The 18,137-nt window shown below is 40.5% G+C and overlaps 1 protein-coding gene and 1 pseudogene across 7 annotated transcripts in view; one reads left to right on the forward strand and one right to left on the reverse strand.

Annotated features, from left to right (window-relative positions):
* Positions 1–304: 304 nt before the first annotated feature.
* CTNND1 (catenin delta 1) overlaps positions 305–18,137 on the reverse strand; it is a 45,386-nt gene continuing 27,553 nt past the window's right edge. For 4 of the 7 annotated variants that reach the window (XM_037838379.1, XM_037838374.1, XM_037838373.1 and 1 more), the window contains 14 exons: positions 16,953–17,416; positions 15,752–15,935; positions 14,771–14,888; positions 14,130–14,283; positions 13,711–13,728; positions 13,222–13,290; positions 10,545–10,672; positions 10,295–10,445; positions 8,838–9,030; positions 8,361–8,475; positions 7,747–7,834; positions 5,671–5,733; positions 3,306–3,409; positions 2,548–2,895 (listed from right to left, as the gene is read on the reverse strand). In XM_037838379.1, the coding sequence (XP_037694307.1) occupies positions 2,818–2,895; positions 3,306–3,409; positions 5,671–5,733; positions 7,747–7,834; positions 8,361–8,475; positions 8,838–9,030; positions 10,295–10,445; positions 10,545–10,672; positions 13,222–13,290; positions 13,711–13,728; positions 14,130–14,283; positions 14,771–14,888; positions 15,752–15,935; positions 16,953–17,416 (1,927 nt within the window). In that variant the 3' untranslated portion in view covers positions 2,548–2,817. Of the gene's footprint in view, positions 2,518–2,547; positions 2,896–3,305; positions 3,410–5,670; positions 5,734–7,746; positions 7,835–8,360; positions 8,476–8,837; positions 9,031–10,294; positions 10,446–10,544; positions 10,673–13,221; positions 13,291–13,710; positions 13,729–14,129; positions 14,284–14,770; positions 14,889–15,751; positions 15,936–16,952; positions 17,417–18,137 lie in introns of those variants that run through there. The other 3 variants (XM_037838378.1, XM_037838377.1, XM_037838376.1) reach the window with 3 other exon arrangements.
* LOC119535967 lies at positions 4,403–5,281 on the forward strand (annotated as a pseudogene).

The following is an 18,137-nucleotide window of genomic DNA, read 5'->3' on the forward strand; positions in this document are numbered from 1 at the left end:
ACTAAGGAAATCATAATTCTCTATAGTTCAATTTCCCATCTCTAAGATAACAATAAGCTCCCCATGTAAATGTAGCTTCAGCCACAATTAATTTTTGAGAATCTTTAAGGAAAAAAAAATGTTCCACATATAATTCAAGAGAATGTTGATTTGATAAGAATTAAGATTAAGCTCAAATTAAATCCATCCTGGTACAAAACCCTTCTGGTTGCAATGGAGAATAACTGGTATACAAGGAAGTAATCAAGATGAAAAGGAGAGAAGAGATATAGCTTAAAGTGAAGAAATGACACAACCTCCCACATACACACTTTAAAAAACTTTATTTATATAAAAAACTCATTTGTTTTTAAAAGCATTAACAAGAGAAAAAGAAAAAGAGAAAAAGTATGGAGCTGAAGATATGCCCCTTAGTAGTGTTCGGTGGGATGGTGGGATTTTTGGTTTCTGAAATTGAATATTTAGTGTTTTTTTATAAACAAAACAAAGCAAAACAGAGAAACAGTTAAAGGTCCCCAAAGCCCATGGCTGTTCTATTACCCACACCCCACCGAGAAAAAGAGCACCAGGAAAAGAGCCGAGGACAAGAGAAAAAAGTGGAGCCAGGTCTGGATGGGGGCAATTTCCCCTGTGCAGTGTGCTCTTAGGGTCACAGAGAGCAAAAGGCTCCTTTTTGCCAGAAAAGGTGGATGAGAGTGGAAAGAAATGGGAGGAGAGGAATTTTAATCCATAAAGGAAGGGGGAGAAGGGTGTGTGCACTTTTCTCCTACCCCATAGCCTCAATATATAAGGGAAGAAGGGGAGAGGAGGATACAGATTTCCAGTTGCATTGAATAGAGCTTTTAGATTAAGGGGGGAGGAATAAAAGGCAAATAAGGAAAAGGGTTAAAAAAAAAAAAAAACATCGACCCACATTGTAGCTGATTCCTGTAGCCCAACCTGGTAATGTATGTTAAACTGAGGAAGGGGCAGGGCAGTGTGGGGAATGGGGGTGGGGGTAGAGGGGGAGTGATGACTTCCTTATAACCCCTTTAGAGACAATGGTAAAATCTGGCAACTAAGGAGTAAGAGCCCCCCATCACTCACTCCTCCCATCAACCTCATATAAATATTCATCAGAACGGGATTATTGCAAAATCCCAACCATAAACTGTTGAGCAAAAATTTGCTTTGGCTGAAATTAGAGGCCATACCAATCCCCAATGGAGAATCAGGTTCTCTAGGTCGTCCCTTCTTTCTGCCAAGTAGGGCCAATAGTGGGTAGAAAAGCAACAAAACATAATTTGCAAAACCATGAGAAATGAGACTGCAGAGGCAAAGAAAGGCACATGAAAGGGAAGAAGGAGATGCACCCCAAGCCAAAGGCACAAAGAAGAGGCAAAGCCGGGGGCAATCCCCCTTATAAGGGAGAAAGGGGACAGGAGTTATGTACATCGAGTCCTTTAGTTGGCCAACCAACTCCAAGGAGGAGGCAGGGGAGGAAACAGGTCTATAAAGGTAGGAAAAGGAGAAATAGGGCAGGGGGGAAGCCAGCTTTGAAGCTTCCTGCCAGTTTCAGACTAACCACTTTGTGTACATTCCTACTAGCTCCTCCTAGAGGTGCCTCTTCTCCACAAAACACATCTTTCTGCTCTTTTCAGGCAAAAAGTCTTCCTCAACACATTCTCCTCTTTCTCAGCTTCTTGCAAATGGCCAGGACAGACCAGGCCAGCAACAAACCACAGGACGGGAGAGGAGTTAAGTACAGCCTCAGTAAGGGGCAGAGGCAGTAGCCCAACATTGGCAAGAGGCTTAGAGAAGAGTTGGAGTCTGTAGGTCCTTGATGATCCCTGCCTCAGAGATGAGGGGAGCCAGGTTTCTTAATCCCAGTTCTAGGAGACTTTCACACTTACTCAAGGGCCTTTGCCAGATGGAATGTGCCAATGTTGCTGGCCTTCTTTGCTTCAAAATAGCCATTAGGAATAAGGGAAGACTCATGCTTCCCTTTTTCCAAAAACAAAAACCAAAAACTACCTTCCCCACCAGGAAAAAAAGTCTTGATAAAGAATCATCAGTTTATCAGGCTGCTGGACACTGCTTATATAGCATGTAACTTCCAATTCTTCCCAAGGCTTCCAGTGAAGATTCCTACTCTTTCCCTCCCTCCATACAAGGCCAAGAGTTCCAGAGAGAGCTGGAGGGGAAGGGAAGAAAAAAAAAAAAAAAAAGCTAATCTGCAGCTGTTTCTCAAAATAGGAGATTGAGATATCCTATGCAAATAACTGAATCAGGCTCACTGGAGAAACTGGGGGGGACTGGAGTGGTAGGGAAGGGGACAATTAAACTTCACTGGAAGAAGTTAGGAGTTGATGGAAAGAAAGCAGCCACTTAGGGCTGTAAGGGCAGGAGGCAGCCTGGCAGTTGGCACAATAGTCCAGCGAAGAAAAGGAAAAATCATCAGTCCATTTCACCACCAAAAAATAAAAGTACATATATTATAAGCCCGATGGAGTGGAGAGAGTGGTGCTAAATCTTCTGCTGTAGAGAAAAAAGAGAAAAAGAATGTTAAAAGGGTTGGAAATAAGAAGAACCAAAAAAGACATCTGAGTAAATCTGCAGGAAGGAAAGTAGGACATACTGGAGAATCATTATCACCAGCTGCATGTCCCAGCCTCTTAACAGGTAATAATCACAGAAGCAGAATCCCCAAGCCCCATGTGACCGAGGCTACTGTCTCTGGCCTGATCAGATCAGCATGATTGGCAAACTGCTGGCATACAGGGGCCTCCTTCCTTAAGGACAATTTTGGGGGTGGCTGGAGGACATACCATGGTGGGGTTAAGACACTCGGTCACCCTCATCATCCAAAACCAACACATTCAACTCTTCCTCCAGAGATTCCTGCCCCTCGGCCTGCTGTAAATACATGCAATTTGTTAGTATGAGAGTAAAGAAATAGGAACCTCATGAGTGAGTGCCAGACTTCAGGTAAATCCCAAAACTTGCAAACTCATACAAAATTATGATAACAGTAAGAGAAGGGCAAGACATTTAGGAAAAGGCAGGAAGAGGAATATGGATGAGAACAGATCAGTTCACATTAGTTATATTAGTAACACATTAATAGCCTTCCTCCCCCATTATGACCACTGCAGAATAATGGCCAAAGAAATCCCAAGGTGAGTCAAAACCCCTACTTTTTCCGAAAATCTCTACCAGAAGAGGTTATTGTCTTTCCCTATGCACTTTTTTCCCTATTTCACAAAACACGCAGGCATCAAAACAGAACTGGCCTTAGAAGGGTAACATATACAAAGAGAATTTACCATCAGGTGTGTTCCCTTCAATGGCTCCATATCCCCCAGATCCCCGGATCGATCCAGTGTTCTCTTGTGGTCCCCTCTCTCATTCAGTGTGGAATAGCTGTTATCTGGATTGAAAAAAATACACAGAAACGACATTCCCCTCTAGTGTACAAATACATATCAAGCATGTGAATTAGGTACCTCAGGAAGGAACTGGGCTTTGTGAAATACTCCAAAAAAGCAACAAAGTCTGGTGATCCCTGAGGTAAAAAGAATTGAATCTAACTGGGAAGACAATATATACAAAATATTCAAGAGTGTGGCATATGATAAAGCTAAACTGAAGAGATCTATAAAGGGATTGGAATTAAGAGAAGAGAAAGAGAGTTCAGTGCTGCTGTAGTTAGGAAGGACCTGACAAACAAGACAAGACTTGAGTTAAGCCTCTGAGGATGAAGAAACCTTAGAAAAGCAAATGGAAGGACAATCCAGTAGGAGATATTTACATGAGCAAAATTTTTAAAAGTCCAGAGTGAAAAGATAGAATGGCAAGGTAGAACAGGTGAGTTGAAACAGAGCATACAGAAAAGACAAGAGACGGAGCTTGGGGTCACACTGTGAATCACAAAGTATAAACCCAAACTTAATTGTACAGGAATAGGGGAAGACACTGAAGTTTTTTTTTTGTTTTGTTTTGTTTTTTTAAACCTCTGAACGTATGGGAATATGGAAAAAAGTAGATGGATCAAGCTCTCCTAAGTTCTCTCTCAGCCTTCCAAATAGAAACACAACCAGCCAAAGCATTATAAATGGTGAGGGTGCTAGAAGTTAAAAACCATAGAGCTGAGCCCACCCCAGAGAGCAAGATTGCCCTCAATGTGGCCACTCCACAGCAAGTTGGAGAGGGTGGTGGGTGGAGACTTGGGAGCAGTGGCCAGGTCCTGGTGAGGCAAGGAAGGGGTTGCGGGGATGGGGATGGGGCTGCGTCTCCTTCATTTTGTCCTCCAGCTGCAGCCCTATCTTGAATTAGCCTAGTGCTTCAGCCACAAGCAGAGTGGCGGCAGCGGCCCCCTTCAGGAGACAACCAAATCACCCCTTCCCATGGCCTTGCCGTGGCAACCTATGGGCAGAGCTGAGTGAGGCCAATGTGCATTCCTCCATCATATGCTGACCTTAGCAAAGCTGCCAGGCATATTTTCAACAAAGGATCTGGTTTTGGCTTGGTGAAACTGGATGTGAAAACAAAGTCATGCAGTGGTGTGGAATTCTCAACATCTGGTTCATCTAATACAGACACCGGTAAAGTTACTGGGAACTTGGAGACCAAATACAAATGGTGAGAGTGCAGTTTCACTTTCACAGAAAAATGGACCACTGACAACACTCAGGGAACAAAAATTGCAATCAAAGATCAGGTTTGTCAAGGTTTGAAACTGACATGTGATACCATCTGCTCACCAAACACAGGAAAGAATAGTGATAAAATCAATTCTTCTTACAAGAGGGAGTGTATAAACCTTGGTTGGGATGTTGATTTTGATTTTGCTGGACCTGCAATCCATAGTTCAGCCATCTCTGGTTATGAGGGCTGGGCTTGCTGGTTAGCAGATGACCTCTGACAGTGCCAAATCAAAGTTGACAAGGAATAACTTTGCAGTGGGCTACAGGACTGGAGACTTCCAGCTACACACTAATGTCAATGATGGGACAGAATTTGGAGGATAAATTTATTAGAAAGTATTGAAGATCTTGACACTTCAGCAAACCTTGCTTGGACATCAGGTACCAACTGCACTCGCTTTGGCACTGCAGCCAAATATTAGTTGGATCCCACTGCTTCTATTTCTGCAAAAGTCAACAACTCGAGTTTAATTGGGATGGGCTACACTCAGACTGTGAGGCCTGGTGTGAAGCTTATGCTGTCTGCTCTGGTAGATGGAAAGAGCATTAATGCTGGAGGGCACAAACCTGGGCTTGCCCTAGAGTTGGAGGCTTAACTCCAGCTGAAGAAACCTCAGGGAATGGATATCGGAAGATTTGGCCTTAATATATTTCCAATGTGACCAGCAGACTTCCCCCCCCCCCCCCCCAGGAAGGTGATCAAAACAAAGTATGATCTAAATAAGAGCAGTATTTTAAATTTAGACAGTTACTTGTTAGCTGGTTTCTAGTTGAATTGGTTATCTAGTTATCAATGCTGCAGTCCTGCAGTCACCTATAAATTATTTAAATATATTTAACTGTTAAATGCACTACCCACCAATAATGAAAACTGAAAACAACAACAAAAAACACACAAAAAAAAACAAAAGCTACAGAGCTAGATAGCTCTCATCATCCCAATGAAATACCATTCCTTACCCTTGGGCAGGAATTAATTACCTACCTAATGATTTTGTGTTTGATCCCATATTGCCCATCTGAATTTCTTCTCGATCAGGTTTCTTATCTATATGGAGTAAGAATGTTATCCAGGTCAGATATCAGCTCTCCAAAATCTACATTTATCATAAAAATTGCTTTTTGGTCTATCTTCCCACTCTCCCTACCGCCGCCCCTTCTTCCAAACTTACACTGAGCACACTATGTTCCAGGCAGTAAGCTCTGCTCTAGGGTTATAACAAAGCCCTCATTGGGTTTAGTGAGATATCCTTTCATAGACTCCTAACACAAGAAGCCATTCAATCTAAGTCAGTAGTCCACAAATTACTTGGTCTTAGGACCCCGTTACAACCTTAACAATAATGAGGACCCAAAGACGTTTCATGGTATGTGTTATATATATATAAATACTTATCATACTGAAAAATCTTAAATATTTATTTCATTTAAAATAATAAAGTTATTACATGTTAACATAAATAATATTTTAATAAAAATAGCATTGTTTTGCATTTTTGCACAAACACATACTTTAAAGTATGGCTTAACAGAAGACACCAAGATTCTTATATCTGCTTCTGCATTCAATCTGTTCTGTTATTTTATTCAAAGTTTATGAAAAAAATATGGCTTCATATAGACATGAAGTTAGAAAAATGAGAATTTTAATAGTATTTTCAGATATTGTGGACATTCTTTGATAGTATACCAAAACTCAACAAGTAGTAGTTTTTCAAAGATTAACAACAATATGGAATCTGAAACATTACAAAATTTCTTTGTATGCTGTTAAATTAAAATTCATTGGTCTATCTTACACTTCGAAAGGATCATTTACTTATGCATGATTTTGACATGTGTCACTTGGAAAATACTGCTTCATAGAGTTATGTGGCTCTTCCAAATTCATTATACAATATAAATTTCATTTACAATATCAAAAAAGCCATATTCATTAATATCACCACTGATTTCATTAGAAAAGTCTTTATGTATTGGGAAGTTGTCAGTCTCATGAACAGAAAAGTTTTCCAAAATTATCACTTTTACTTGAAAGCTCAAATTTTATCATGGGCAAGAAATACAGTTGGTTATTTTCCTTAAAGTTAGAGACTCACTGCATCCATTTTTGAGAAAATGTCCCAGTACCCAAACTTGAGTAACCATGGTTTGTCTGTTAGTTGTAAAAATGGTGTTCCATAAAAAAGTGGCTAGTCCAATGAGCAACTCAAACAATAGCACAAGAGCTTTTCCTCCAGACAATCGTCATACTTTGGTATAAAGCAGAAGAGTTTTATGAATATTTCCTATTTCATCAGCATAGAATATTATAAAGATGTGTGCTAAAGGGTAGAGACTCAGTAGTTTTTACTACTAAGTACATTCTCAAGTGAAACAGCATTTTCTTTTTCCTGCAAGTACACAGTACTGAGGAACACAACACTTAGTGCGGTGCCATTGCCTCAATTTACTGCTAAGCACCAGCACTGCTCTTGTGCCACCAGTACCAACGCCAACAGTTTGGGGGATCCTAAGGCCACATGTTGAGAACTGCTGATCTAGGCAAAAGCCAAGAGTGATGAAGGTAATAAGTGTTACAATATACACAAGTGAAAAAACACTTTACAAAACAAAATATGATTCTTCTTTTGGGGGAAATGTGTTGGTTCATGTGGCAGAAGTGTCTAAAATACTATAACATAAAATAACAGGGTTCTCTCCAAGTAATAGAAACAAGTGATTTTATGTTACTTTTTTGGTTATCTGTTTTTTCTTATTTTTCAGCAGTAAAGATACATTACTTGGTATTATGCTGAAATTTGAAACAGAGAGAACAGCGTTCACTTTCCAGTCATTTTAAGTCCACAAAGCAAAGAATAGGGGATCAGACACAGGCTAACTGCCTGTTTTGTGTTTTCAAATGTTCAGATCTACCAGCTTCTGTGTTACAAATCCTGGGGCAGACTATTATTCCCCTCCCCCTAAGACTAGCACACCCAAAAATATCTAACCTATTTCCTAGTCAGTAACCCAGTACAGAGTGCCTAAAAGGAGAGGGGGTGTCCCTGGGAAACTACACCTGATTTTTGGCTCCGGTCAATGAGAGGAAGAGTGCTATCATCGTATGAATGACTGCTTTGGCTTCGAGAAGCATTGTTTAGATTCACCTGGAGGCAAACATAAAATGCAATAATGTCACAGAATACTGAATTCACCCACATCTTACTCCTTAATGGGCCCAGATCTCTAGGTCCCCATTCCCAATTTCAACTCTTACCAAAAGGCAACTCATAAGGGTTAAATAAATACCCTATATAGAGAAACAAACTAGAATACCATGGCTTCTTTTGTGTTCCCATCCTGGAGATAGCAAAAGTACTAAATATTCAGACTACCAAAACGAGACATAATCTCAGGGATGGCAAACTCCTTCAAAGGACCTCTCCATCTGTAAGTGGCACCAGCACTTACAGTATGTCATGACATAAAGGGACACCAGAGCTGTTTCAACAGCAAATGAATTATTTTTTGAGGAGGAGTAAACCAAATGATTTATTTACTAGTGAGACTTGGTTTAGAAGTAGGATTTAGTGTGGTAGTGAAATAGAAGAAGCCAAAGAAGACAGAAGTATTATTCTGGGATCAGAGACCAAAAAAAGTGGGGGTAGAAGCCTCAGTCCTAAGTCCTTCTACCTGAAAGTCTGATTTCTTCCATCCTTCTTTTTCTAGTGGCTTCCGCAGTTCTTTATATCCCCAGATTGTCTGTAATACAAGTGCTGCTGCTCGAACCTCTTTTTCTGAGCGGTTCCTTTGGAGAGAAGTAACACCATATTGGAATTTAAATTAAGACCACGGACAGGAGCTCAGTACCAGTATCATCTAATATAATGTAAAATAAGAGTGTAAATGCCAAAATGGTAAGATCAGGTTTCCACCAAATCCTATATTCTGTCCCAAACAGTAGCACACACACAAAAAAGGTTTTATGAACAATCTAGTTAACAATTTATAGATCAACATTAAGATAGAAAATAGAGCAATACCTCTTAACACTTAAGCTTTAACATAAGGAAAGAAATACCTTAGGAAGTAAAAGGGTAAAGCTCTTTCCCAGCAAATTCCCTCTCACACTCAAGTTCTTCCAGCTATAATTCCAAATGGTAAGCTCACCCTGATTTGTTGATCAACACCAGCTTCTCAATACCCTGTGTCTCGCGAAGCTTCTTGGCAGCCTCCAAGTTCTCAGCAATAACCTCATTGATGGTGTTCAAAACAGAGACCACGGTGTCCTCAGAGAAATTTTGGGAAGAGCTCTGTTGTCCTCCTGGCAGATTCTTTACCAAGTTAGGAATAGCATGTTTACCTATACCAAGAAATCAGAAGAGACATGTACAAGGAGAACAAGCAGAGTCAGTTCGTGAGGAGCTTTAAACTAGAATACTTAATTACACTCATATAAAAATATAGGTACTCCTCCATATGAATCAATTTCATTCTCTCATAGGAGTAACCATGTCAAAAGGGACAATGACCAGCAATAGCCATAGATTTAGACTCCTACCTATTCCTTTATTTCTTCTCTCCTTCTTCATTCACAATGAACTGAATATTGCATATCAAATATGTTCTGTGGTGGTTTGGTGCTGTATGTACCCCAGAAAAACATATTCTTAAACTTAACCCATTCCTGTGGGTGTGAACTCACTTTAGGACTTTTTAATGAGGTTATTTCAGTTAAGGTGTGGTCCACCTCAATCAGGATACATCTTAGTCCTATTACTGGAGTCCTTTATAAGCAGAATGAAACTGAGACAGAGCAAGACACAGGAAGCAAGAAGCTGGAGGTCAATGGAACCTGGAAGAGAACCGATGCCAGGAGAGGCCACCGTGTGCACTGCCAATGTGATAGAGCAACCAAGGACCAAGGATCACTGGCAGCCAGCCCCAGAATGACAGTTTTCAGGAAGAAAGTATCACCTTGATGATGTCTTGATTTGTTCTTTTTCCCAGCCTAAAACCATGAACTAATAAATTCCCATTTTATTCAGGCTGATCCACTGCAAGGTATTACTTAAGCAGCCAAGGAAACTAAAACATGCTCCACAGTCCTTGCAGATATTCTAATGAAAATGATATATTGAATATTATAATAGTGCAATAGAACAGTCATTATAAATTAAAACAAAACAACACAAAACAAAACAAAAAACCTGTGCTTTATGCCACTTACTAGCTATGTTAACTCTGGGCAAGTTACTAAACTTCCCTGTTCCTGACCCTCAGTTTCCTTATCTGTTAAAAAAAAAAAAAAAAAGAAAGAAAGGAAAAAGAAAAAAAAAAGATTACAGATTTATAGGGTGGTGAGGATTAAATGAAAACATAGAGATGCTTAATAGTGCCTAGTAACAAACCAAGTGCTCAATAAATAATAGCTTTTACTCTATCTTTGAAGAGTCATCACTTCTTGTCTTTCCAAGAACTCATTAAACTGTAACCCTCTCTAATCCTCAGCTTCATAAACTATGAAGGGCTAGGATTCTTCCTTTCAGCCATTACAATAAGTGAATTAAGTGCCTACTGGATTAAGGCACTGAAAGTGTAATAATAGTTAGACTTCAACTCCTTACCAATTAATTCTTTGTTGCGAGCATCCACAGCCAGATTTCTCAGTGCTCCAGATGCAGCTTTCACTACCCGCTCATGTTCATTGGTCAGAAGATCAGCTATAGCAGAAAGTGCCTTCTCTTGACGCAGAGCAGAGCGGATATATCGACCATACTAGAAGTAGCATGTGGAAAGAGGTCAAACAGATTAGAAATGGCACACTAGTTATTTAAGTTTTCCCTCCTCCAAATCCATTTTCTAAAAGGTACTCACTGTCCAATGCCCAGCACACAAGTTCTGGATCGCTCCAGCTGAGGCTTCTAGGATGGCAGGAGTCTTGCTCTCCTTGAGGAGTGAGATGTAGATCCGAACTACTTCGGGCTGAAATAAGAGCTCATAGCCTGCACAAGAAATGGCAAGAAGGCAGAGAAGATGCTCATCAATTCCTGCAAACCAGGCTCTGGCCAGTGAAGTCCATACTTAATACTCTGGATTAATGCTCCCATATCATTAGGCTGCCTAAACTCTCCCACCCACTCACCAGCAAACTCAGAAGCCTGACTCCATTCCTAAAGAATAATTAATCCATAGTAAGAACAGAACAGATATCAATTCATTATATGCAACTCCGCTCTCTCCTTCCTCTTCACCTCTTTTCTCTCAGCTTACTTTGGCCTTGGCACTCAGAACATTCATTTAGCTCATCGGTAGCACTCAGAGTTAAAGATTCCTCATCTCGAGCCTGTGGAGAATGCAGGGGTATTCGCCTACCCCACCTCCATGGTTGCTAACATGACCACAGACATAGGGGACTGGTGGTTTGATGGGTTGAGCCCTCTACCATAAGTTTTACCCTTGGGAAGACGGTTGCTGCAAAGGAGAGGCTAGGCCTCCCTGTATTTGTGCCTAAGAGTCTCCTCCTGAATGCCTCTTTGTTGCTCAGATGTGGCCCTCTCTCTCTGGCTAAGCCAACTTGAAAGGTGAAATCACTGCCCTCCCCCCTACGTGGGATCAGACACCCAGGGAAGTGAATCTCCCTGGCAACGTGGAATATGACTCCCGGGGAGGAATGTAGACCCGGCATCGTGGGATGGAGAACATCTTCTTGACCAAAAGGGGGATGTGAAAGGAAATGAAATAAGCTTCAGTGGCAGAGAGATTCCAAAACGAGCCGAGAGATCACTCTGGTGGGCACTCTTACGCACACTTTAGACAACCTTTTTTAGGTTCTAAAGAATTGGGGTAGCTGGTGGTGGATACCTGAAACTATTAAACTACAACCCAGAACCCATGAATCTCGAAGACAGTTGTATAAAAATGTAGCTTATGAGGGGTGACAGTGGGATTGGGAATGCCATAAGGACCAAACTCCACTTTGTCTAGTTTATGGATGGATGTGTAGAAAAGTAGGGGAAGCAAACAAACAGACAAAGGTACCTAGTGTTCTTTTTTACTTCAATTGCTCTTTTTCACTCTAATTATTATTCTTGTTATTTTTGTGTGTGTGCTAATGAAGGTGTCAGGGATTGATTTAGGTGATGAATGTACAACTATGTAATGGTACTGTAAACAATCGAAAGTACAATTTGTTTTGTATGACTGCGTGGTATGTGAATATATCTCAATAAAATGATGATAAAAAAAAAAAAAAAAAAAAAAAGAGTCTCCTCCTGAATGCCTCTTTGTTGCTCAGATGTGGCCCTCTCTCTCTGGCTAAGCCAACTTGAAAGGTGAAATCACTGCCCTCCCCCCTACGTGGGACCAGACACCCAGGGGAGTGAATCTCCCTGGCAACGTGGAATATGACTCCCGGAGAGGAATGTAGACCCGGCATCGTGGGATGGAGAACATCTTCTTGACCAAAAGGGGGATGTGAAAGGAAATGAAATAAGCTTCAGTGGCAGAGAGATTCCAAAACGAGCCGAGAGATCACTCTGGTGGGCACTCTTACGCACACTTTAGACAACCCTTTTTAGGTTCTAAAGAATTGGGGTAGCTGGTGGTGGATACCTGAAACTATTAAACTACAACCCAGAACCCATGAATCTCGAAGACAGTTGCATAAAAATGTAGCTTATGAGGGGTGACAATGGGATTGGGAATGCCATAAGGACCAAACTCCACTTTGTCTAGTTTATGGATGGATGTGTAGAAAAGTAGGGGAAGGAAACAAACAGACAAAGGTACCCAGTGTTCTTTTTTACTTCAATTGCTCTTTTTCACTCTAATTATTATTCTTGTTATTTTTGTGTGTGTGCTAATGAAGGTGTCAGGGATTGATTTAGGTGATGAATGTACAACTATGTAATGGTACTGTAAACAAGCGAAAGTACAATTTGTTTTGTATGACTGCGTGGTATGTGAATATATCTCAATAAAATGATGATAAAAAAATGCTTTACAATAAACATGTATTACATTTAAAAAAAAAAAAAAAAAGATTCCTCATCTCAAATGAATTATTTCCAACTTATACCTTTTCTATGATTAGACAGGCAAAATAAAAGGGCCCATCATAGATTTAAGACTTAAAATTTGTATATCCACGAAGAGCTGTGAATTTTAGACTTATTGTTGACATTGTTGTTTATACTGATGAATATAAAGATTCAAACTGTGATAAACAGAATTTCTATAACAGGCAAGGTCTTGTTACCTTGTTACCAGAACTGCAGCGACTACTGAGGGCACCAAAGTTCCTGGTCTAGACTTCCCTCAGTACTTTATGCTAGCTCCTCAAGTAACGTGAACAGTTGCCTTAGCAAGCAGTCATTTGTAAGTTACAGCTATAATACTATAGCGTTTCCTAATACTTTCACATAATTTCAAATCTATAAATTGGAGAAAAGAGTGGACGTATTATATAAAATCTGCTTTTTTAGCTACCAACTACTGTATCTGTAACCTATGTTTATAAGACCCTTGGAGACTGAAAAGAAAGATAACTTACCTCGAGCAGGACTAGTTCTTTTAGGGAAATCCACTGCATCATTTGCTGGATCCTCCGTGGGTTTTTTCCCTTTGAAAATTAAAAAAAAAAAAAAAAGGAGGGTGGGGAAATAAAAAGTTTAAGAAAAGAAAAACTCCAACCTGACACATTTTTTCAGTCAGAATCTTTGGAACAGAGATGCATGAAGAGGGGCAAAGAAAAATCAGTGTCCCCAACTTGTCCCAGCTAGTGCAGAAACAAGGACAGAGTATAGGCAGCACATAAGATAGGTAAGATATGGATAACCACTGTTGAGAACATGGACTGCTGCCCAGAAATAGCATGCCCTGAGCCAATAGCTCAGAAGAGAAACTTGTTTCAGTGGTCTCTTCCTCTACTGAATTTGCCTACATGCATCCATAGGAAGGGTTAGGCAAGGAAACACTAGGGAAGCTATAATCACAACATGCAAATTAGAAGTAGACAAGTGCCTTTAAAGATTCCACTCACCTCTGGAGAACCACTCATCTTCCAGTGCATCACCCAAGGTGGAAAGCAGAAGAGAGAATAAAGAAAGAAAAATGCAGGAGAACAATGTCAACAGGATCACAAGCAAATAAGCAGGAAAGCACAAAGAGGAGAGGAAAAGAAAAACACAGGAAACACAATGGAGGAAAGGGGGAGAAAGCCCCAGATTAGTTAAATTCACACCCTTCTCGGCCTCATTCATTGATACCACCACCACCACCACCACCACCACCACCACACCTTGAATAAAGCACACAACATAGGAAAGCAGCAGAGCAAACAGACATCCCTGACCAGGCAGATTCCTGTACTGCTCAGCAAATATTTTGCCCCTAGAACTAAGGATTCCTTCCTTTCCACATCCCACATTAAAGAGCAAGGAACAAGGAATCAAGACTCACCTTTGCCCTTCTTGGCCCCAAAGCAACTGGCAGCATGTGGCCCAGAATTGTTGGCAACATTGGGAGGTGCCTCTTGGTAACGCTCTGCCTGTGGGATCTCCCGGTGAACTTGATATGATAAGTTCCGAAGGAGGCAAACACAGTTCTCCACCAGCTTGGAAACACAAAATAAAAGGCTCAGTGAGAAAAAAGAATGCCTATGATTGCCCAGCAAGTAAGGTTTCTAATTTCTATGATTTTTGTTTAAAACACTGATCCTCAAAAAGCATACCCTGAATCAAAAAGCATCTCTCATGATGCTTAAGTGCCCCAAAGCTTCTCAAAATTCTTGTAGCCTCAGGCTATTGGAAGGCTCAACTATGGATGAACCTTCTTCTATTTGGTGTATGATCCAAAAGTTGGGTCACCCTTTTCCCTACTAAAAAAAATATATAACCTTGGAAGTAGAGTTAAGAAGCTTTAAAATATATTACATAAGTGAAGGAAATTTTAAAGAAAACTTTTCTTCTAAGTCCACACCCACTTTATAGAGTAGGGGCTGGTCTAGATATCTAACATTATTCAAAAGCCTGAGATGATAGTTTTGCACACCGGGTACCTCATGATTGCTGTGAATGGAATTCACTCAGTCACTAACTTACCTTGCTGTCCGAATCCTTCTGCCCAATCTCAGCCTGAACAATGAAAATGAGGGCATCAACTAAACCATCACATTCCCGAAGTTTCCGGCGAGCTTCACTTCTCTCTGAGCTGACATTCCTGAGGGGGGAAAGGGACTTCAAGATGACTCAAACCCAGAAATTCTCCCTTAATATTCCTCAACATCTACAAACTTCCTTGATATCTTTTTTATTCCCTGTAGTAAACAGTGAGTACCTATATTATAAGCGAGGCACTGCAGGAGAAAGAAAGTTGAGTATAACCCTTTGTATGTGTATGTGGGCAGTGGTGGAATAAAAGTATACCAACAGCAATAATTCAAGACAGAATAGATGCTTCTTATATGGAAGCACAAATGAAGAACGGGGCAGAACATACACATGTATTCCAAAGAGGGAGATGATATATTGCAGCATTTGTAAGGTATAGGAAGAAGAAATCAGGAAAACTTTCATGAAATAAACACACTTGAGTTTAGCCTCAAAAAATAAGGAGAGAAGAACACTACAGACAGGAGGAAGAGCTCTTCCCCTCAACCCCACACCCATCCCTTCCAGTACCCTGTAACTCATTTGTTGCATTTATCACCGCCTGACTTAAAATACAGATAATTGAGGGCAAGGACACAGATACACACAAGCCCAGAACTAGAAAAATGTCTTACACATGGTAAGTATAGAAAAAATGTTTATTACATTAGTTGGACAAAGTCAAAGATGCATAGAAGTGAGGGAGGATGTGTGGGGAACAGCAGGCAAATCAACAACACAGGCATATGTGGTACACATGACGGAATAACGATAAAGGTGGAAAGATAGGTTGTAGTCATGGTATACAAGGAAGGTAGGAATAGCAGTTGAATGACAGGTTAAAATTTTTAAAAATTTAAACTTAAAAAAATAATAAATTTAAATTAGTCCTCAAAAATTCAGTCTTCCAACTCTCTAAGCCCTTACTGTTACCTAAGGCAGCCAGCTGTGTTGGTGAGCACTGACTCCCACTCAATATGGCGTGGCTTACAATCTTCATTAGGTTCCCGTTCCCAACCAGAATGTGGAATGATCACTTCATCTGTCAAGGCATGTAGTGCATGGTCCACAATCTCCATTTTGATTGAGTCATGGGATGAGAGATTCCACAGGGTTCCTGGCAGAGACAACTGGTCAGACAGCTCTCCAAAACCAAAGATATATTTGAAGAATTCCAAAGAGAATCCCTATTACATCTTTTCTCAGTCTTCCCCAATCACCAAATACCCTGTAGTGATATTAAGCTTTTATCTGTGACCCACAGTAAAAAAGTATATTATACATATGGCTCAATATAAACATACATATCATGAAAAAACTTCAAAAAGCAATACTATAATCAAAGCTCTCTGACATATCTGTACCACGGTTTCTTGACCTCAGCACTGTTGACATTTTTGGCCAGGTAACTCTTTGTTATGGGGAGATGTCCTGGCCATTGCTGAAGGTTTAGCACCAACCCCGGCCTCTACCTATTAGATGCCAGTGGCACTGCCCTTAGTTACATCCAAAATGTTTCCAGACATTGCAATTGCCCCCCCCCCTTCCTCCAGGAGCAAATATCACGATATTGTTCCTTTTTCTTTCTTTCTTTCTTAGAATGCCAACAATGATCCACAAAATTGTTTCCAATACACACTAAAGGGTCAATTTGAAAACCCAAAACTTGAAAACCACTGTTTTAAAGCAAGGTGAGGAAAAACATTTAAAAGAAATTACAAGGACACAGACAAATGGCATGGACATTCAGCTTCAATGTTTGGGAGATAATTCCTATATGGAAGCAGCTAGTCAAAGATAACAGACTGTGTTGGGGAGTATTGCAAACAAGAGAACAGATCCAAATCAGCTAAGACCAATTATTGCCAAATAGGAAGACATATATATTGTTACCAGCAGTTCTGCATTTTTAATAAAACCCATGAATCTGGAATTTTAAGTGAAATCTCCTGAATTTTAAACATTAGCAAACAATTCTAAAAAATTTTAAAAACATGTGATGGATTCGGCCCAAGGGCCATCAGTTCACAACCTCTAATCAAAAGTAAAAGGACTGGAAATCCCTCTAGTTTTCAAAATCTCCAGGGACGACAGTGTCCTTCAGCTAGAAGTTTCCCTTAGGCCTAGAACTCACCAGTAATAACTTCAGTAAGGTCCAAATCACGAGCCTTTCGGAGCAACCGCACAAGGGCAGGAACACCATCACAGTTTTTTATGGCAATCTTGTTGTCCTGATCACGCCCGAAAGAGATATTCTTGAGAGCTCCACAGGCTCCAAGATGCACCTCCTTTTTGGGGTGGTCTAATAATCCCACCAGTACTGGGATGCCCTTGAGCTTCCGCACATCAGTCTTCACCTTGTCGTTACGGTAGCACAAGTGTTGCAGGTATGCAGCCGCATTGGACTTGACAGCATCCAAGCGGAAACTCAGCATGGCAATTACCTCCGGCAGCTCTGGCTGTCTCCAGTTAGGAGGTGGGGGCCCTCCCTTGCGCAGACTATCCAAGCTTGCTAAACTTCCCTGTTCGTGCTGGGCCAAAGGAGCCCAATAGTACTGGTCCGATGGTACCTCTTCACCAATCATGTCTTCGTAACTCCTGTAAGGTTTCAGAAGAACCAAGAAAAAGAGCTGTCACATCTAGCATCCTACATACTCCTACTACCTCTCATCTTCAAGGCAGCTCCTACTCATCTCATCTCTCCTTTGCATGCACAATAAATTTTTCTCAATGGGATAGAAACAATTAAGGAATCATTTTAAAGGCATCTACAATCAAATTAAAACTACCTTTTCTTTCTATGAAGTATGTGTGCTAAGAAAGTGATTAGCATTCAAAGAGGTTAATCACAAAGAATAATACCAAATCCTGACTGGTTAGCAATTGAATGATACCTGACAACCCTCAGACAGTGGTTAACCAAGGCTACCGACTCAAGGTCTCAGAAGTCAGCAAACAATGCCTGGACAGTTCTTACAATCCCTTAGCTAAACAGGAAATGAGGCATTTACACACAGGAAACAGCTGTAAACACACTTTATATTCAAGTTAGTCCCTACCCTATTTTGGAAATTACAAAGAGGGGTTGATAGAGTAAAAATAGTAAAGGACTTCTTGTTACATCGTATGAGGACCTGATGAGGTATCAGCTAGAACATTAACTTCCACAGTTCATCCCAAGGTCATCTCTGCTACTCAACAACTATGTTTAAGACATGATTTCCATCCTACAATTTCCAAAGACATTCTGTTGAAATGGAGACCAACCAACATCACAACCACTAAAAATAAAAACAGAGACAAAGCAACTGAAGGTAAG

Source organism: Choloepus didactylus, chromosome 6 (genome assembly GCF_015220235.1).
Source record: "Choloepus didactylus isolate mChoDid1 chromosome 6, mChoDid1.pri, whole genome shotgun sequence".
In the NCBI taxonomy this organism is placed as follows: Eukaryota; Metazoa; Chordata; class Mammalia; order Pilosa; family Megalonychidae; genus Choloepus; species Choloepus didactylus.